At 44.3% G+C, this 22176-nt stretch overlaps 2 protein-coding genes across 2 annotated transcripts; both read left to right on the forward strand.

Moving 5' to 3' along the window:
• Window positions 1-6863: 6863 nt before the first annotated feature.
• On the forward strand, window positions 6864-7651 carry LOC309562168 (uncharacterized protein; the record flags this gene model as incomplete). The annotated part of the gene is made up of 2 exons (XM_082266291.1): window positions 6864-7586; window positions 7634-7651. 2 exons carry the CDS (start codon window positions 6864-6866, stop codon window positions 7649-7651), a joined length of 741 nt encoding a protein of 246 aa, XP_082122417.1.
• A 90-nt stretch (window positions 7652-7741) lies between these two features.
• LOC309562169 (uncharacterized protein) lies at window positions 7742-8479 on the forward strand (the record flags this gene model as incomplete). The annotated part of the gene is made up of 1 exon (XM_082266292.1): window positions 7742-8479. One exon carries the CDS (start codon window positions 7742-7744, stop codon window positions 8477-8479), a length of 738 nt encoding a protein of 245 aa, XP_082122418.1.
• Window positions 8480-22176: the final 13697 nt, after the last annotated feature.

The raw sequence follows: 22176 nt of genomic DNA on the forward strand, positions 1-22176 counted from the left end.
AATTTTGTATTTTGGTATTGGTACAACAAAGTTACATAGTTAGTGAGGTTGAAAAAAGACATCAGTCCATCCAGTTCAACCTATGATGTGTGTGTGTTTGCTTTTAACCGTACATTGTATACCCCTGTATGTTGTGGTCTCTAAGGTGCCCATCTAATAGTTTTTTGAAACTATCAATGCTCCCTGCTGATACAACTGCTTGTGGAAGAGAATTCCACATCCTTACCGCTCTTACAGTGAAGAACCCCTTACGCACTTTAAGGTTAAACGGCCTTTCCTCTAGTTTTAGTGAGTGGCCACATGTCTTATTGTATCTCCTTTCTCTGAATAGTTTGTTCCTTATGCTAGGGTCACCAGTACAGTATTTGTACATTGATATCATATCCCCCCTCAATCGTCTCTTCTCCAGAGAGAATAGGTTCAGTGCTTGAAGTTTTTCCTCATAGCTGATGTCCTCCATTCCCCTAATTATTTTTGTTGCCCTTCTCTGGACTCTTTCCAGTTTCAGCACATCCTTCCTGAGGACCGGTGCCCAGAACTGGACAGCATACTCCAGATGTGGCCAGACCAGAGTCTTGTAGAGCGGGAGAATAATCTCTTTATTTCTGGAGTGAATCCCCTTTGTTATACATCCCAGTATTCTGTTGGCTTTGCTTGCAGCGGCTTGGCATTGCATGCCACTGCCAAGCCTGTTGTCTACCAGTACCCCCAAGTCCTTTTCCATCCTAGACTCTGTGAGGAAAATGTGTATCTTGAAATGCCATTTTGTAGTGTTCAGCTTAGCATAAGTCATCTCAGTATATATTAGAAGGTTAGAGTATCCCTTTATATCTCTTGAATGTATCTTTGCTTAGTGTTTGAGATTATAAGTTTTACAATATCACACCTGCTCCGTCTCAGCCGGATATAAGCTTGTGGTCAGGTCTAGCATCAAAGACAGGATGCTAGAAGAATTTGCTGAAATATATGCAATTAAAGATATGCCAAATTATCAGAAATGGTTTGTATAATGAAAGAATATTGATTGTTGATATATTCATATAACATGCAATAACACATAGTTTAAACACATATTTGCATTAATACAGCTTGAATACATTTCTTTTTGGGATAGTTAACAATTGATAAGTGAATAGGAATTTACTAAACATATTATTAAGTATGAGAGATGGTTTTGCAAAAGCTGAGATGGTTTTTGCTGAAGTTACGTAACCGCAAAATGTTCAGACAATGCTGAAAGTTGGAACAGGGAAATTTTTTGTGGTAACCGGTGTTATGAACTGATGTCACAATAACATGTTTTTTTTATACTCTTTGAACTATATTTGACTTTTTATATCTCTGGGGAGACTTTATAACCTGGTTAATTGATTGGCTAATTGAGCTAATTGGGAGTGGGGCGGGTGTCTGAGCAAAAGGGAGCTTCATGGGCGGTATAAGATAATTTTGTGGTTTGAAGCTATATATTCTCAATGATGTCTGAAAACAAACGCAGTCATTAGAACCAAGCTTTTGTGTATGGTTTTCATTGATTGTCCGGCTAGCTGAAGATTCATCCACAGGACAAACCTAGGGTGCACCCAAACTCGGGATCCTTACAGAATGGTACCAGAAGTGGGGTGCTGACTATCCGGGTAAGTGATATTTCTTCCATTTTTTTATGCTGGTTGAGATGTTGCTTTCCTGGATACAGTAGAACCCGGTACTATTATTAGTGTTGGCAGGTTATTGGTAGGTTAGTGTTGGCAGGCTGGTTTAGTTTTTGGCATGGCTGTGACAGGCACAGATTAGTACACTGTGTTCTGTAGGTTTTCAGGAGGGGCGTACTCCTGGACAACACGCAGCGTGGCTGGCAGGGGACGGTGTTTTATAGTAACACGCGTCATACGTTGGCAGGGATTTTTCATAGAGAATTAGTCTCATTTGGCGTTGGCAGGGATTATCCAAATGGAGAAATAGTCTCGTTTGGCGTTGGCAGGGATTTTCCAAACGAAGAGCTAGTCTAGTTTGGTGTTGGCAGGACTTATTGAGTTTAAGGATCACTCAAGGAATTTATATAAAGTACAAGGAAGTACAAGGAAATACATATATAAAGGTAAAATAAGATATATAAAAGGAAAAGGAATATACGCACAGTAAGTGAAACTAATATATCGAAAAGTATATGTTTGTTATCAACTTACTTGGACTGTCTGTGGATTGAATCAATTGTGAAACATAACTGTACAGTCAGATTTGGTTTGTATTGGTTGAATGGTACAAATAGTGGTATTTGTGAATACTTCTTATCAAACTCATAGATTGTGGTGCCCACATTGTCAAAGAAATTCTAGACACATTGTAAGAGTATTTTAAAGTATTTATGTATTAAGTATTTATTGTGCTTGCTCAAGCTTATCACTAACATAACGCTAATTATACAACTGCTGCTATTCTTTATCCGCATTGTGCTATTGTTTGAAAGAATATATAGAGCTTGTTTTAGATTTCATTTAAAAAGTTATGGGTAACGATTTGGGAAAGGATCCGGATGGTGAGCCGGAGACCAGACCCACACCGTTACTCTTTGTATCAGGCACCTGTGGGATAACAGTTACCGATCCATTTTGGGCGAACATATATGAGCGCGGTCCGCAATTGGGAATTACGCGGCTCAGCGCTATAGGTCCTCGCAATGAAGGGGACTGGGTGGAGGTTAAAAAATGGTGGGGCTTCACCCAAAATACAATTATCCCCTCCGGGTGCCTGGGATGAAATGTATGTGATGCAATGTTGTAAGAAATGGGAAAAGGCATTAAAGGAATAATAAATAGTTAACTAGGGCTTTTAAGAGTAGGTCCTCATTACCCACAGCAATTGCTTGTAAGTAGAAGTCAGGTGAAACTGTCCTGGATTTTTGGACAAGGTTTAGAAATGTATGGACTTATGAGGCCGGTTTAAGTGTCACCCAGGAGTGGCACAGCCTCATGATTCAGACATTTATCAGTAATTTTAAAGTCCCAGTACATGCTAAGGTTTCATACTGGGCTGATAAAGACATGGATGGTTTTCAAAAAGCCATAATAGGAAAAAATGCAGCTGGCTGTTTTTGATCTGCTGAAAGGAAAACAGCCTGTCAGCGCGCATTTTCAAGGGTGTTATCAGAGAAGCAGAAGAAAGGGGGAATTCAGAGGCAAAGTAGGACATTTTCAAACTAGGTCCCCCCCACAATTGAACAACCTCACAACAGCCTTACAACAACATCACAACAGTGAGTGTATTTACAGTGACATCAGGATCCAGGGGTATGGGCCATAAGTCCCCTGGATGTAGGATTGATTCCATGTCCCCCTTTGGAGGGAGGATTGAATCAGGCATACATTAGATAGATTCTTGGCCGAAGGTACATTTAAAATAGTATTACCTCACAAGATAACACTACTCCCCTGTTGTGTATAAAGCATAGCAACCTCTGTGAACAGTAATAATAGTGAATAAAAAAAAACATATATTGCCTTTGTCGGCAGGATATTTTGAAGTTATTTTTTATAGAATTATAGATAATGAAAAATTACATTTTGCAAATGGTCCCCTATGTGAAGGGGAGCCTTCCTGCAAAATTTTGAAAATTGGCTACTTGCCAAGAAAGCGTTCAAATGTCATATCTTTATTCCTGTTAAAGTTATGGAATTTAATTTTTGGACAGAAAAAGTTACTGCAATTAGTGTGACCATTGGACCCTGTTGGCACAGAGCCAAAAGTTTCAAATCAGATTAACTTTTTATCTGATTATAGTTTTTAAATTATATTTTATGGGTATCCTCTATTGAAAGAGGGGAACCTCTGGCCAGATTTTTGTTAGAATGGCACGAAGCAAAAAAGAAAAAAATAAATAAATAAGTTTTTGGGAAAATTGGCACTAAGCCAAAAAGTTTTTTAGTTCTTTATCTGATCATCATAGCATGCAAGTGATGTGCCATCTCTACTGACAGCCATACCATCCGATGCTACCCACTTTACAGTGATTGGTTTAAGTAATGTGTTTTTTTTAAGCGTCCTATTTGACAAGGAGACACAGCCATGTTTGTTTCTTGTTTTTTAGTCCAGGTAACTGACCTGGTGTAGAGCAGTTCGCTTGTCCGCTCTATAAGTTCTCCAGACCATGCAAGAGGGGATGGACACCTGCTCATGGGTCAGTCCCGCTACAATATGTATATGACATATGTAGTCACTCTGTGGAGGCCAGTCAGAGCAAGTGAATTTATTGAAGAAATGTACATGTATGTGGACACAAAGTGTCACAGGAATTATGACAGTGGTGTCAGGAGAGTGTTGTTTACCTTGGTTTTGTTCTCACAGAGGGTGATAGTAGAGTCAGTCACATAAGAGCTGCTGCTGTAGTGGGTCTTGCCAGCCCACAGTGGGTCTTGCCCGCCCACAGGATCATTGATTGTTATGGATCCGGACTGCTCCTATCTATAATAACATTTTGAGACAAACCACAGGTCCAGAAATGTCACAAGAAATGTTAAATGTGTTTATATATCTGAAAAATGCTATGGTTGTAGTGCCTGCACTGGGCCTCCCAAATCATGGAAAAATGTTTTGTGTTTATGCAAGGGACAATTGTAAGACCATGACAGGTGTACTTGTCCAGGAGTATGGTGGTGGACTTTTCCCTATAGTTTTTGTCCAAAGATGGTCGCAGTCCAGGTCTAAAGGCATGCCTGAAGTGACTCCAAACATAGCATCTTGTGAGATGGTAATAGGGATGGCCACATCATTTGCCCTAGGTAGGCCCCAGTTTTAAATGGGCTACTGGTATTAAAGAGTGTGTTACACCACAACATGATATGTAGACAGCCATTGAGGGAGCAGAGGATGTTTTTGAAGATGGTTCCTGCTCCAAGCCAAAAGATCACACATTGTTAGAGCTACAAACGCATGTTACAGAACAGGTTTTAAGGAACTGGGTGGTGATTTAGGAAAGAGTAGAGAATAGCCTTTTTCTAAAAGAGGGGAGATCATGTATCCCCGCAGCTAGCGCCCCACTGTCTATTGCCTAGTATCGTGGAATAGGAGTAGGGGGTGGGAAAGAACATATGAAGTATTACTGAAGTTTTTTTTTCTGCATTTACAGGTCTAAATTAGTGCAAGCATATGTTGCTAGGTGCATCATCTGTATTAGGAACAATACAACCAAACACATAAGGCCAAACATGAACATCTACAAAATGTTTTCAAACATAAGCCCAACACAGGGTAGAAACAAGAGTTAATAGTGGACATGTTCAGCAGATGAGTAGAAGCTTTTAGGACCACAAAAGGGAGATGCCCACACGGTGGCACACATTCTTAATCGGGAGATTATTCCTGGATGGGGATGCCTGCCTTGAATTAGTTCTAATAATGGTCCAGCTTTCATATCAAAGAGGATGCCAGAAACTAGTTAAAATCCTGAAAATAGATTGTCATCCACAGAGTTTAGGTATAGTGGAAAGGATGAATAGGACAAGTAAAGAGAAGTTGAGAAAATAAAAAAAAGGTAATTGATACTTTGAATCAAGTGGAACGAAAAGGTTGCTCGCACCTTTCTCTTTCTCTTCACAGATTCCCTGCCATCCCTTGAAGAGAGGAAATGAAGTAGTGATCAAGCTGCTGCCACATCACAGGACCAAGGCTGGATTTCGTTTTGGACCAAAAGACAGAGGTAGTCGCAGTGACCAGAATCGCTGTCCTTGTGGAAAACCAACAAGCCCAGATCCATGCCAGTCGAGTAAAAGGTCAAGGTGGAAGCAAGACACAGATAAAGGAGATGAAACAGGTGTTGAAAATCCTTAAAGAGCGAGTGAAGCAGGTGTTATAGTCTCTGAAAAGTTGCAAAATGACTGTACTCATAACAAGGAACTTTGGCAAGCTGTGGATTTTGTTGGGGGCACTAGTATTTTTAGTGTTCATCCCAACCTGGATCATAACTAACTGTATATATCAACTAGCGGATCTGGGGCCCGTTAGAGGAATTTGTGGGACCCCTAACGCCACCAGCCCAGACATAGTATTAGAGACACCTCAGGAAAAGAATAAAAGAGCCCTGTCCCATAGTTCACCCTACCAGATAGCCATCACACAAACGAATGGCATGACATAATTTTAGTAGAATTCCTCTAACACACAAGTACTACAGGGAAACAAAAGAGAGAGGCTTCCATGGGAGGTTTTGACCCATATGGGTGTATGTGTATGTATATATGTATGTATATGTATGTGCCATCTAATGAGTTCAAGGAAAGAGATCAGGTTAAAGCCAGTTATGAGTCCTTTATCTCTCCCCTTGTCACCATAAATAAAAATGTAGATTGGATAAATTATAACTATTATAATCAGCAGAGATTTGTTAACTATATAAAGAAATCCCTAAAGAGCATAGCAGAACAACTAGAAGCCACTTCCCAGATGACATTCCAGAACAGAATGGCTCTGGATATGACCCACGCAGGAAAAGGTGGTACCTGTGTATATATTGATAAAGTAGATAGATGCTGTACTTACATTCCTGATAATACTGGCCCCAAAGGGAAGGTCATTCTGGCCATTCTGTGGAACTAAAGAAGAATTTTGGCATTGACAACCCTTGGGATCAGTATTTTGGATGGTCTAATACTTGAAAACAAACCCTAGTGCGGCTAGGAATTATCATTGTTATTATATTTGTTATAATAGGTGTTGTAATACTTTGTGTAGTCCCGAAAGCACACTGACTAACGCAACATGCAACCTCCCACGTGCACAGACATAAGAGGTCCCCTTCTATTTTTGAAAGACCCAATTTTGGAAATGCAAAGGTTGCTTGCTGTACAAGAGCTGGAAATAGGTTGGGGAAGACAATGTTGAATAAGGTTATAGGATGGAATGAGCAGAAACTAGGAGGGCCATGTAAAATAGCAGCCATATCATTGATCATTAAGGCCTCGCTCCAGAATATCTCCTTGTGTCTGACACCCAACCCAACTGATACAGCCACCAGAAGGAAAGTACAGGAGCTTAAGCGATTAATTCCTCAGTCTGATAAGAAAGATATTCTCCCCAAACCAAACTTTAGGGAGACAGAACAAGTAGCAAGGCATTTTAATTTAGCAATACAGAAGTACATAGATCCCTTACCATCGATTCTAGGGAATGTACATCCTCAAGGTTTCCAAGATATGAATAGAATTCCCCATCATTTTCTGCTGATGCATGAATATGGTATACAACAATCACAGGGAAAGGGAGATTGTTGGGTTTGTTCTCATGTGCATTCAGGAGAAAATATATTCCCAATGATAGCAAAACCATTATCTATAACACAGTTAATGAATGAGACATGTGTGTTCACTGGACAGGCAAGACCAGACAATAGGCCATTTTTAATACAGGGATACACACAACCACCAAAATTTTGTTTTCTGAATGGGCACCCACTGAATAATGAAACAAACATTTATGCCAATGGTGAATTTTGTTATGACACAGATGTCAATTTTACACTTCTAAACATGGAGAAATACAAAACATTTAACTTGGTAGACATTACAGGCCTAAACACTGATACCACTGCTGACATAAATGCAAGGATGAGAAACTTGTCAATGTACAATATTTCTTCGTGCCCTAGATCAAAACCAACCTATAACAAGTCAGAGGTATATAAATGGTTAAATTTGGTGAATAAAACATTGGTACTTGATAGCAAGTTCAAATTGATACATATAGCGGAGTGGTTATGTTTAATTGGAATGCGAACAGATCTGACTACTCAAGAGATGATATCCGCCCCAACGAGGGTTGGGTAATTTGCTGCCGGCTATGGTGTCACACCACTATTCCTTTTCCTAAGGGAGAAGAATCAGCCGGGTGGCGCTCCATAGTTAGATTGTTCCCTTACATGAGTACTGAGTCAGGAAGACGTGTGAGTATGGTGCCAGCCTCAGGGGTACTCACATTTCACTATCAGGGACGATATAAGAGGGCACTGACTAGTTCATGGGAGAAATTCTACATGAGCATCCTACCAGGGGGTACAGCACTGGCACTTATTAAGCTTGATGCATTTGCCGATATTATGGAAAAATGGATCAACACAACAACAAAGGATATAGGATTAATCAATGAAGAAATGAGGAAAATTAGGATGGAGCAGGAGGTAATTAGACAACGACAGGAAAGACTTATGATGGCAGTAACAGGTCTGTGTGATCAAACACAAAACAAACAGATATGTTGCATATATTTTCACAACTTCACCAAAGAGACTAAGGATGTTCAAGTACCAGATTATTATGACATTATTAATGGCCACCAACTAGAGAGAGACTTCAGGGAGAACTGCATAATCTTCCCAATGCCTGGAATCCATTTGATTCCAGGCATTGGGAAAAGAGGGGATTGTGAGGAAAATGTGTATCTTGAAATGCAATTTTGTAGTGTTCAGCTTAGCATAAGTCATCTCAGTATATATTAGAAGGTTAGAGTATCCCTTTAGATCTCTTGAATGTATCTTTGCTTAGTGTTTGAGATTATAAGTGTTCGGCCGCAGGCCGGTATTTGTGGGAGGAGCTAGCGGGCTTTATAGCGCCGCCCCTCCCCTATACCGGCCTGCTGCTGCTCGGATCGTCACTCGGCTGGTCAGGTGTTCTTGTTTGGTCACCTGACGTCGGCCGGATACTGCTGCCTTGTGGACCGGACTTCCAGTCGGGACCTGTGTCAGGAGACACCGCTGCGGGAGCCGAGCTCCTCCATCCCGGCGGCGCTTCCCTGCACGGTGCCGAGCTCATCCTGCACGACCATCCGCCCCATCTTCTTTGCCTCCAGCCGCCATCTGCATTTCCAGCTGCCAGCTCTACTCTGCTGCTTCTCCCCGCTGTTCAGCAGGGGGTCAGGTACCTGCAGGGTATGGGGGGGAGGGGGGGGGGAAGACTTCCTGCACACACTGCCTGCCTCCGCAAGGCCACGGCTAACTCCTTCTTACAGGCCTCTTGCACACACTGCCTGCCTCCCTGTAAGGCCTCGGCTACTCCTTCACTAGGCTCTCTTGCACACACTGCCTGCCTCCCTGTAGGCCACGGCTAACTCCATTACACTGGTTCTTGCACACTCTCCCTGCCTCTCTGCCAGGTCACGGTTACCTTTGACTATTGTGCCCCCCCTGCACTCACTGCCTGCCTGTAAGCCTCGGCTACCTCATCTCATGTATTGCATCACGGTGCCACGGGCACCTTGCTTGGGGGGGGGGGGGGTCGCTGTGCCTCGGAGAGGGGGGGGGTTGGTGCCTGGGGGTTGGGGGGGGGGCTCATCAGCATTGCAGGGTTGTGTTGTTCCTGGTTCCATGTTTGTATCTTCTAGTGGGGGTCATGGGTTGACCCCCCTTTTGACCTTTTTGCCTTTTTTCTTCAAGTTCTTCATGTCTTTCAACGCCGGCATCAGGTATTACTTCAGGTTTAGGTTCCTCATGTATTTCACGGCTCCTCTCATTTTTAGTCTTCACAGACGCCATTGGTGTCACTCTTAGACACTGTTAGGCCGGTTCTTCTCTTTGGCCACCACACACATAGTCACTTGTCGGGCTTGCGCCAGGTGGTTAGGCCCCTTCCGGTTACACTTCAGGCTCGTTCCACACTTCTGTGTTTCACCTGCGGATGCCATTTGGTTCCTGTGCTCCGTCACGGGTTCATCACCTCTGTGCACATACCACACTTCATGTCGTTTGTCCTCTTCGTAGGCACTATTTTGCTGTTGCACTACAACTGTGTTGTTCTTGTCATGTTTGGTCCCCCCCCCTCCCCTGTAGGGCAAGTTAAACTGGCTGTTAGGGTTTCAGGTGCTGGCCCTATAGTCCCCCCCCCTTTTTAGCCGGTCCCGCGAGGCCAACCTCCCAATCTCGTCGGAGATTATTCCGCCCCTCGGGCCAAACCATAGCTAGCGCCTTGCTCCACCCTTCTCATGGGTTTATAGTTAGGGCCTCACCTGTCACGGCCACACGTTTAATTCTGTACTGTCACCGAGAGGCCAACTTCCCGCCACCACGTCAGTGGCTCTCGCCCCTCGCCCAAATCATAGGTAGAGCCTCTCACCAGCCGCTTGGCATCTAGCAGGGCCTCACCTATCACGGGGTAGTTCAGTTTTTCGCCTATGGGCACTAGCTAGCCAGCCAGTGGTTCTCCTTACACGTTACGGTTGTTAATCGGACTTGGGCGTTTTATTTTTTGTTTCCTTCAACAGCGGGCCTCAAGGAGCCATCCTGGAAGAAGGGTCTTCATCCCCCTCCACGCCAGCCAGACCCAGCACCCCTGTCGGATCTGGTACCCCCAGGGGTCGTCGGGTTCCATCTCCGCTGGGTTCCTATGGGTCTTGGACCATTCCGAAGATCTCGGCGGTGCTACGCCAGAAGGGTATCCCGTTCCCGGCCACAGCAAGGAAGGCGGAACTTTTCAGATTAATGACGGATCATCCAGAAGATCCTGGACTGGGCACCAGCTCTCAGGGCTGTACGTCTGCTATACAGGGGACCCTGGACTCCATCCTATCTTCCTTGCAGTCCATCGGTGATAGGCTGACTAAACTGGAGGACGCCAGTCCGGCTCAAGGGGGTCCTCCTCCTTCCTTGCCGGTCCTGACCCCAGTTCCCGTTAGTGATCAGGGTAGGCCCCCAGTTCCCATCTTGCCTTCTTCTACGGTTTCTCCTATTATCACCCCGGCCCACTTGGTCCCCCCAGCTCTCCGCAAGGATATCTTGGAAGGGAAGGATGTCAACCTGGTGGCTCTCCTCATCGCCTCCCAGGACATGGTCGAAAATAAGGTCTATAGTTACGGGGATTTGTCTGTAGTCATGAAGGCCAGGGACCCCAGGCTCAATAAGAAGCTCACTATCCCAGAGTTTGTCCTGGCCTTCGGCATCTACAGGGACGTTTTGTGTTCCGTATACCCACAGCGTCGGAAAAGAGTTAGATCTTTACCTACATAAGATCGTGGATCTAGGGCACAAATACGGGGGTTTCACCTTCTTTGACTTCCACAAGTCAGTCTCGGCCAAGGCGGCGGCGGCCTTGGCTCAATTCAACGTTCGAGTTGATTGGAGTCTTTTGGATACCGAGCTGTTCTGCAGGCACTTTGCAGGCTTGGCACCTCCCTCCTGTGCCACATGCTCCTCCACGTCACACTCTGCCAGCCTTTGCCCTGTGGAGGCTGAATCCGCCCCGGCCGGGGTCCTAGGGGGGGGAGCTGGAAGGTCAGAGCAGCGTGGCCTGAGGGATAAGCTGGGTCGTCCCATTGTGTTCTTAGGTAAGGCCCAGGTTTGTAACAATTTTAATGGGGGGGGCGTGCAGCTTCAGTGCTTGCAGGTTGCTCCATGTCTGCTCCATCTGTTTCAGGGCCCATACTAAATCTATGTGTCCGTCCAAGATCAACCCTAAACAATGACTAACCGGGGTCAAAGTTGAGGTGTTGAAGTTTTACCTGCAGGCTCATCCGTCTCCTCACCTGGTGGAGTATCTGGTTCAGGGGTTCTCGGGAGGGTTCCACACGGGGCTGGTGTCTCTTCCCACTGGGACATTGGAATGTCCCAATTTACTGTCGGCCAGGGAGGACCCGCAGTCGGTGGATCTACTGCTCGAGAAGGAAGTGCAGGAGGGGTTCATGTTAGGTCCCTTCCCGCCCCCCCCCTTCTCCTCCTGGCGTACCAACCCTATCGGTATCTCCACGAGTAAATACACCAATAAAAAACGTTTGATAATCGATATGTCGGCTCCTCATTCTTCCACCAACCCCAGCCTTAATTCCCTTATTCCTTCAGCCGAGTTCTCTCTCCACTATACCACCGTGGACAATGCCATCCAGGCCATTTTAGGGGCTGGTAGGGCTGCTTGGCTCAGTAAAACGGATATCGCCAACGCTTTCAAGCTTCTGCCCATTCACCTCTCCTTATGGCACGTCCACGGTGTTAAGTGGAGGGAGAAATATTATTTCGCCACCAGGCTGACCTTTGGGTCCAAAAGCAGCCCTTGGATATTCGATACCTTTGCAGAGACGCTCTGCTGGCTCCTTCTGAATATTTCCAGGTGCCCCTCGGTTTTGCACTACCTAGATGATTTCCTGTTGGTCGAGCGTAGCAACTGCACGCCGGTCAGTTTAAGGAGTACCATGGCCTTATTTTCCACCTTAGGGGTCCCTCTGTCACCAGGCAAAACGGTTGGACCGGTCACCAAGTTGGATTTCTTGGGGATTTCCCTGGATTCCGTCTCTATGCAGTCCAGCCTCCCTGAGGACAAACTTGGACGCATTCGTGGGGTGGTAGGCAGGTTCTTGGAACTTGGGTCTTTTTCAAGGAAGGAGTTGCAGTCCTTGATCGGGTCGTTGAACTTTGCCATGCAAATTATCCCCCAGGGCAGGTCTTTCATCTCCCGGTTGCTGCGGCTGTTGCCAGGTCTTCTGGAGGGCGTCATCTCCCACTTGGATCCCCCTGCCAGGGCGGACCTGGGCATGTGGGTTGAGTTCCTGGAAAGCTGGAACGGCATCTCCATGTTCATCCCGCCCATCTCTGCCCAGTCCCCTGTGTTTTGGACGGATGCGGCCGCCAATACCGTGTTCGCGGACATCTTTGGGGATTCATGGTTCAGGGATAGTTGGCCGGCCGAGTCACTTGCCTTACCTGCTTTCCAGGAGACCTCAGCTTTGTTTGAGTTATATCCTATTGTGGCGGCAGCTGTCACCTGGGGTAGGTGCTGGTCAGGGATGGCAGTCAAATGTTTCAGTGACAACATGGCTGCCTGTGACATTATCAACAAAGGCCGGTCATCATCCCTGACTATCATGAGGCTGGTCCGCAGGCTGACCTTGGTAGCTGCCACTTACCAGTTTTTTCTATACTGTGAGCATATTCCGGGTCACTCCAACTCAGCCGCTGATGCTCTTTCCCGTTCCAAATTGCAGGTTTTCTTCGCCCTCCACCCGACGGCCGACAGACTAGCCCGGATCTTGGCGCATTGACGGGAGTTGGCCCGTATGGCTCTGTCATCCAACACCAGGAAGGCCTATGACCGAGCCATGTCCATCTTTCGAAGGTTTTTAGTGGAATTCGGGTTGGATGACCATTCAGTGCAGACTATGGTCGCCTTCGCTGCCTTTTGCCACCTCCAAATTAAGTTATCCGTCAGTACCATCAAACTGTATCTGGCGGGTGTTCAACACCATGTTCTGACGCACCAGCCAAACTCCTTGCCTTTTCTCCGGGCATATCCTCTGAAGAGCCTCCTGAAGGGTATTGGCAAAGTGGATCACCATTCCTCGGTCAGGCGGTTGCCAATAGATGGGGAGAAATTCCGGGCTCTCTCCAACTTGCTGGACACAGGCCCCTTTTGAGCCATACACAAATGCAGTTGTTAAAGCTGCATGTATCTGGCCTTCTACGGCTTTCTCAGGCCCGGGGAGTTTATGGTAGCTTCCTCAGTAGAGGGGCGCTTATGTCTCCTTAAACGAGATCTGGTCAAGTGGGGGGATCATTACGTTTTGACACTCCAGTGCACCAAGACCAGGCAGGTGGGCCACCCCATAACCATCCCGTTTTACCCATCAGGGTGTAATGCTCCTGCGTTTTATGTATGGTGTGGATTTTCAGCTGCAGAAATATTCCACTTCAGTAGTCATATAAGAGAAACGCTGAGATACCATTCCCAACCCTCAATGACTCATCATGTGTGGAAGGTCTCAATTCAGCAAGTAAATACACACACTCAATAAGATGTTTCCTATATTTAAATAAATGAGTTGGATATACTGCACCATGAATAGTCTTTGTCTCTGAGGCACACTAAAGACCGGACAAGGAGGATAGTACTAGAAAAACGATCGAGACAAACACTTATAGGAATTCAAGAAATCTGCTCCAAAAAGAGAGTAAGGATCCGGATTAAGAGAAACAGAGTCTATCGATAAGCTTGGATAGATACCAAAGGCAGATTGGTCTTGCCTATAAGGTGAGAGGTTAGAGCACATAGAGGTGACACACAAGGTGAAGGAGATCACAGTCACTTGATTTAATGAGTGAATCACGGATATAAGCGAGGAACGTATTTACACAAGCTTTTTTCGGATTTTCTCTATATATTTTTGTAGCACCCTTGTCTTTATGCAAGGTTGCTGTTAAATTTAGTTGCTGAGCCTTACTTAGCTTGGCTGTAATTATTCTGTGGTTAATTGGACTTCCCTTCTAATCTGTTTGACTGCGCTTCTCCCTTCTGTCAGTAGGTGGCACTGTAGCCTCTGGCACTAGAGTGAGAATTACAGTTAAGCAAACTGTTGATGTCCAGGTGTCCCTCAGCCAATCGCAGTGTCACTGCGGCATTGTGGGGGATCTTATAAAAAGGATGGGAGGTCCAATGGTCGGTCTCTTCCGCCCCTACCCCCCTGGGGGAAGGGTGTGTGCTGCTGTTGCTGCTGACTAGGCCTGAAGCCTGAGGCCTAGTCAGATGCCTGGGATTCTGCTGAGGAGAGCCAGCGACCCACAAGGAAAAGATCATCCACAGACATCCAGTAACCTGTGTGAGTAACCTGCTTGTATCTTATGGAGGACAGCTGTCCAGACAGTACAGACCACAAAAAGGGATTGGATCTGGTGGAGAGAAGTTGTCTCCCAGATCGATCTGAAGCTCTATGGATACCTAATAATTCTCAAGGTCTGCTATCCTGTACCGCTGTCTGAATAACCTGTCTTTTGCAATAGGAGTCTGCCTAATAGACTGTTCTTAAAGGGTGTCCTGGACCCTACCCCTCTCTCCCCCTGTTTATTCTTGTCCTGTTGAGAAGAAATAAACTATTCCTTTACTTCAGCATAAAAGTGACTGGCGCCCAACCTTTATTTTACCTGCATCACTACCCACCATGCCTGACAATCCACACCCACAGGAGGTATGTAGCCCTCTCTGCCTCTGAAGGTCATCACTAGGCCCTAGGGGGTTCTGGGGGGTCCGCTACATCTGGCGCCCAACGTGGGGCGAAGCGGTATTTTTGTGGTGGTCGCCTATAGCAACCGCGCAGGAATCACCGTTTGGCTCCGTGGGAGAGTGGCAAGTGACATCTTTTGTACCTCAAAGACTGTGTTTTGTCCTTTTTACAACGTGGGAAGAACCTAACTGTCTCTTTGCTCTGGGGAGAGTGTCAGCCTGGTCTTTTGTCACTTTACGCCAGGGCTGAAGGGGTTAAGGCAGACTCCAGAAGATTTTTGGCGCCGCAAAGGAAAAGAGGCGGGCGCTGAAGATATTGCTGAACAGCTGGACCAATCCCTTGGCAGGGGGAGGGGTCGCTGTTCCCACGCGGAGGAAATTAAACCGCGCTTGTGTGCGCAGTTACCTGGCTGCACGTGTTGGAAGAGTGTGAAGATGGCGCACTTTGGAATTCCTTCTTCTGACCTGAGAGTGTTTGTGCCAGGCATCGGTTCTAGCCCCGCTGGGCTGAAGGAAGTCATCACTGACACCGGGGTGCGGTACACACCTAAAGGGAACCTGGTGCTGTACACGGCTGGAGGCTACGAAGCGATCGGGCTGACATGTGTGAAATGTTCTGGACTGGCTACTAGTATTCGGCCCTGGATCACCTGCGGAAGTTGCGGGGAATCGCTCCTGGAAGTAGTCTCACCGGCCTTATCACCCCGGGTACTGCAAGTGGACTGGCTCAAATGTGTTGCAGCTGCCGATTCCGGACCGGCTCCAGTGGTCACTACTACTGTTGCTCTACCTGCTGAAGCTCCTGTTCTTTCTACTTCTTCAGCTACAGTGACCGCTGCAATGCCGGACATCCCAGTGACCTCCCGCCGTGGTCGCGGTCGAGGTCGCCTACTTGCTTTGATGATGGGATCACCGGAAAAGAAATCGCCTGAACCTGGTAAGCCTGATGTGGGTGAGGGTGGCGTACCTGTTGGGACTGTGAGGCCAGTGTCTTCCTTGGGAGCAGAGTCAGGAGAGTCTGTTGCTATAATTTCCCGGCCTAACCTGCTCCCAGCTGAAGAGTTCTCTGCAGAGTCAGACTCTGATATAATGTCTGACCGAATCTCAGAACTGTTTTCTGACACTGTGTCATTTTGTGAAAATTGGTCTGATAGTGAGACTGAACCGCAAGTTGAGCCTACAAAGGAGGATGTCCATTCGCCCAATATTACCTCCAGTATTAGGCCTAACTTGCCTTTGCCTACAAGTCATGAATCTGGTCCTGCAAGTGTCCCTCCAAGACCAGATACAGTTGCAGGGTATCCTGTCAAGTGTGCTCCAGATACCCCTGTGTTGCTTGGATATGGAGACCCTAGAATCTTGTCAAAGTTGTCTAAGTTTCAGTGAATTGTGATGAAGAAAATAGCTGAGGAATATGGCTATTTGTATCCTTATGTGCCAGAGTCTCTTGTAGCTGAAATTCAAGACAAGCAGACTCAATGGATTGACAGTGCAATCAGAGATTACCTGAGAATTCCTGCATACCGTAAAATCTCTGAGTTGTCACCCAGACAAGCAGAACAGTACACTAAAGTTCTGAAAACCTGGGACTATGGTCGTCATATATACCCGGATTGTGTCATTATAAGGAGGCCCAATCAAGCTGATGCACGGCATTACATCACCACTATTGGATCTTCTGGGAAGCCTATTCAACTGCCTGATCCACGATACTATTGGTGATGTATAAAGCTTGAATTTCTGTGTCAAAATCCTATGGGATACAGCTATGTGATGTCAAGTTTGAAGCTGTATCTGTCTCACCAGAAGCTGTTCTGAAAAGTTGCTTTGGGGACACTTCTGTCTGTGCTATGTTACTGCTGGGCTGTGCTCTGAATTGCCAGCAGCTACAGGAGGTGCCCTGAAAAGTGACATGCTGACCTGTTGCTATTCATTGTCAGTGTGTCTTGCTATGAAAAAGGTGAGATGAAATTACATGTGCAGTGGGACTTTGTTTGCTCTGGAAAAGTGAATCAGCAAAGTTCATGATGATGATGATAGTCCTCTGCAAACTTTTTGTGTGGCTGTGTTGCTTCTGGAAGTAGCCATGCAAACAAGCTCAAGTTAAATACCTGCTGGCTTATGCTTTTGAATGGCCAGCATGCCTCTCATCCAGGTGTGAAGAAAACTAGCCTCAGCCTCCTGGAGAAAATGGCTGATGCTATCTTTCAGTTATTGGTGTTGCCTGTTTGCAACACTATCATCAGTTTGGTACAAACTACTGAACTCGAACTTTCCTAAGAAAGGAGTGTGTTTTTCTATTTTTGAAACGAAAGCAATAAGTAAAGTGCCTGTTGGACTTTGGTGTAACAGAGCCAGCAAGAACTAATCTTCGCTAGCCAGAGTTATGAATAGAGCTATTGGGACTCTGGGGTCACAGAGACCTTGTAAAATAGATAGTTAGTCAGGTAGGCTGTGCTATAGGAAACCAGAAAGTCTTTTTCACCTGCATTTTTGGAACTTATGGACTGAAAAGTTTTTTTTGATGATGCAAAGTGTTTCTGTTTTTTTCCACTAGATGGCGTAAGAGTGTCTACCCTAGTGAGCAGTAAAGTTCTATACTATTAGTGAAATAGTTTAAAGTGGATTATTTTCTCTGATGTATTGGTATGTTTCAGGGGATGTGCCCTTATTTGGGGGGTTCTCGGTCAGTCTCTTACCCTGGAGATAGGCACTTTCTCTCTGACATGCAAATATTTTGTATATATTCATGGTAAATTGAGTAGAGTATTAGGATGTGATAATATGTGTTTGCTTATTAAAATCTTGTTTCCCTCGGCTGAGGTTAAACAACATTTTAGATGTATATATGTCTATAGTATAGTAATTGATATTATGAGTATGTTGCTAATTTTTCATACCCACAGTGTTCTCTCTCGGCTGAGGTGAGACAGTGCCTTTGGTGAGTATGGTTTTTGCCTTATAACATTGTAGGATGTACTGACAGTCAGTTAGTCAGTTAGGAAGTATTGTAATGTGCATATTGTTTTATATTTTTGCTTCGTGTGGAATGCCACACGTATTTGTACACCAAAGTTTAACCTTTTCCTTTTCACCCTTACCCATCCATTTTTACCAGGACATCCACTCTCAGGCTTGAGAGTCTCTGTCTCGGCAGACTCCGAGGACGTAGTCTCCTTGGCAGGGGGAGTGTGTAGCACCCTTGTCTTTATGCAAGGTTGCTGTTAAATTTAGTTGCTGAGCCTTACTTAGCTTGGCTGTAATTATTCTGTGGTTAATTGGACTTCCCTTCTAATCTGTTTGACTGCGCTTCTCCCTTCTGTCAGTAGGTGGCACTGTAGCCTCTGGCACTAGAGTGAGAATTACAGTTAAGCAAACTGTTGATGTCCAGGTGTCCCTCAGCCAATCGCAGTGTCACTGCGGCATTGTGGGGGATCTTATAAAAAGGATGGGAGGTCCAATGATCGGTCTCTTCCGCCCCTACCCCCCTGGGGGAAGGGTGTGTGCTGCTGTTGCTGCTGACTAGGCCTGAAGCCTGAGGCCTAGTCAGATGCCTGGGATTCTGCTGAGGAGAGCCAGCGACCCACAAGGAAAAGATCATCCACAGACATCCAGTAACCTGTGTGAGTAACCTGCTTGTATCTTATGGAGGACAGCTGTCCAGACAGTACAGACCACAAAAAGGGATTGGATCTGGTGGAGAGAAGTTGTCTCCCAGATCGATCTGAAGCTCTATGGATACCTAATAATTCTCAAGGTCTGCTATCCTGTACCGCTGTCTGAATAACCTGTCTTTTGCAATAGGAGTCTGCCTAATAGACTGTTCTTAAAGGGTGTCCTGGACCCTACCCCTCTCTCCCCCTGTTTATTCTTGTCCTGTTGAGAAGAAATAAACTATTCCTTTACTTCAGCATAAAAGTGACTGGCGCCCAACCTTTATTTTACCTGCATCACTACCCACCATGCCTGACAATCCACACCCACAGGAGGTATGTAGCCCTCTCTGCCTCTGAAGGTCATCACTAGGCCCTAGGGGGTTCTGGGGGGTCCGCTACATTTTTTTTGGACTATTTCAGTTGATATTGGTATTTGAAAGATTGCAACAGAATTGTTCACATACATTTTTTTCAGCACCGTTTTAATAGAAATTGCACGCAGCACTTTATTTGAGCACATATATATATCTTTTACTTTTTATGAATCAGATTGAAGACCAACACTGGATTTATATATTTAATTTATTGAGGTTCACTGGCAAAGAAGAAGCACTTTGATATTTATTTATTCATTTATTGATATACACATTGAAGACCAACACCGTATTCATATATTTATTTATTGATGCTTATTTGTAAAGAAGAAAAACCGTGATATTTATTTATTTATGTATTTATCGATACACGCATTGGTTTGATTGACACTACGCACCTGCACTTTTATTATTTATTTCTTGGAATATAAACGCATACACAAATTTATCACATTGAGCACTTTCAAATCAAGATTTAGACACACCACTTCCACCAACCCAAATAGAGATCCACAAGAGCTAACCCCTGAAGCGCACCACTACTCCTATAATTATATCGTTTACTGTTTTAGTATCAGTCCCAGTGGCGCTGCAGCAGGGATTTTCTTGCCATCTCAGATAGCGCAGGGATCACACACACCCCTTGATATATTGCACCCTGGTAAAATACTAGACACCGATCCCAGCAGCAGTCATGGAGGTGTTTGACTTCGTAGAAGATAGAGAGATCAATTTGGAGGAGATCTTTAATATAGATAATCAGAGAAAAGAGAATGATATGGAAAGCCTAATTAGGAAATTAAGACACAATCTGGAGAATAAAATAAGCCTATGGTGGGATATTAATACATTCGATAAATACATCAAAGAAAAAATAGTCCCAAGAAGACTGAGATGGGAGGTACCAATAAATGATGGATTGGCCGACCAAGAATCCATAGATGAGTGGTATAATTTCTTCAACGGTAAAGGTCTGGAACTAATACAATTCCTACTTAAAAGAAAACAGAGGAAATTAAAATATATAGAATCATTAATAATAGAGTTAAAAACTCTATTAGAACCGTTCAAAGAAACCCAAGAATTTAAAAGACTAACAGCCCAAGTCAATAAAGATCTAAAAACGAAAGGTAAAGAGACACAGCAAAGAAAAACGAAGAAATATGTAAGAGATATGAACGACTATAAAATTGACCATGTATTTAAATGGCAGAGTCAAATTGGCATTAATGACCCCATTTCCACATTCTCAACACCTGAAAAAATTGTCAGAATGGAAGAAACAATAGATGAGGAATTTGAAGAAAGCGGAATAGAAAGATTAGAAAATAACGAACCTATTACACCTGAGACAAGAAATGAAGAAGATCCACAAAGAACTACACCGCGCACCTATAGGAACGAAAGAAGTGACCAAAGAAATCCTGGATATACTAATTATGAGCAACAAGAACGACCACAATATTACACTCCAAGGCAATCCAGAAATGAAGAAGGAAGGAGGGACTATAGAGAAGTAGATTCATACCGACATCCTTATCAAAATACACATCCTTACCCTCCTAGAAACCAGGAAAGAGAACAGAATTACACGTATTATCCACCAAGGCATCAAGAAAACAGATCCCCGAGAAGACCTAGATCCCCTTACAATTCATGGAACCGAAACTATCCTCCAAGAAAACCAGAACAAAGATCCCCCTACCATTCATGGAATCATAATTATCCAACCAGAACACCAAATGACAGAACACCGAATGGTTACAGAACACCACAAAACAACTGGAGAAAGCCGCACCAGTGGAGACAGAATTATAATAATAGACCCTACCAACATAATGGACAAAGAGAAAGAAGGGATCATCCACAAGAATATTACAGAAGAGAGAGAAGCCCGATCCCAACATACAACCATTATGCCCCCCTTAGGGATCTTAGAGATGAAGATAGAAGAGATCATAGAGAAGAAGGCAGAAGAGATCACAGAGAAGAAGACAGAAGAGACAATAGACAACAGGAAAAGAGAAAGAAAGAAAAAGATCAAAATAAGCCTTTTTTAGAGAGAGGCAAAGAGAACCACTCTCCCAGAAAGAAAGAAGAACCAAAACCCCAAAGAACAGAAAGAAGAGAGGATGCAGAGGAGGGCAGAGAAAACAAAAGGAAAAGAGAAAGATAGGTGAAGGGATTTTTAATCTAAGCGGCAAGACCCTTACACAAGAAGAATTAAAAGTTCTAGATAAGGGTCTTAAATATGCACCAAAAAAAAGTCTAGACAAGTTCGAAACATATGTAGGGATTCAAAAATACATAAGGAAACTAAATATAAAGAAATATGTTCTAGGAAACCCAACTAAAATAAAATATAGTTCGAATAACAACCACAATATCCAACATAGCGTTTTAAAAAACAAATCAACTTTTAATCCACAAATTAATGATAACAGATTTGTAACAACTTTTAAAGAATTGGTTTTAGAAGATCTTAAAAATATAAAAGTAAAGAAAATGGAAGAACCTAAAGCGATCCAAATAGGAATAAAGAAACTTGCGACCAGACAAGATGTAGTCATCAGACCAGCCGATAGAGGGGGAGGAATTGTTATCCTAGCCAAAGAGAAATATCAAGAAACAGTAACGAATATGTTGAATGATGAAGACACATACACCAAACTACTAAGTAATCCGGTTTTCAAACATAAGAAGGAACTAGAACAACTAATACATCTCGGACTAAAAAAGCATATATTGAATAAAAAGGAAGCAACATACTTAGTCCCAGAATCCTGCAGAACACCAATTATATACGTATTACCGAAAATACATAAAGATAGTGAAAACCCACCTCCAAGACCGATAGTAAACTGTATCGATTCATTAACGACAAGACTAGGACAATACATTGATACCTTTCTCCAACCGATCATCCCCAAGACAAAATCATACACAAAAGACACAAAACATATTTTACAAATCCTGGAAGAATTCCCACAACACAAAACATTGCAGATGGCGACAATCGATGTCGCATCTCTCTATACCATAATCAAACATCATGAGGCATGCGAAGCGACAAAATGGGCATTAAGAGAATACACTGATCTAATATGCAAGCAAAGAAAGTTTTTAATCAAATGTTTGGATCTTTGTTTAAAAAAGAATTATTTCTGGTACCAAAATTCCTATTATCATCAGAAA

The sequence above is a fragment of the Pelophylax lessonae genome (genome assembly GCF_965119305.1).
Source record: "Pelophylax lessonae genome assembly, chromosome: 8".
NCBI classification, from domain to species: Eukaryota; Metazoa; Chordata; class Amphibia; order Anura; family Ranidae; genus Pelophylax; species Pelophylax lessonae.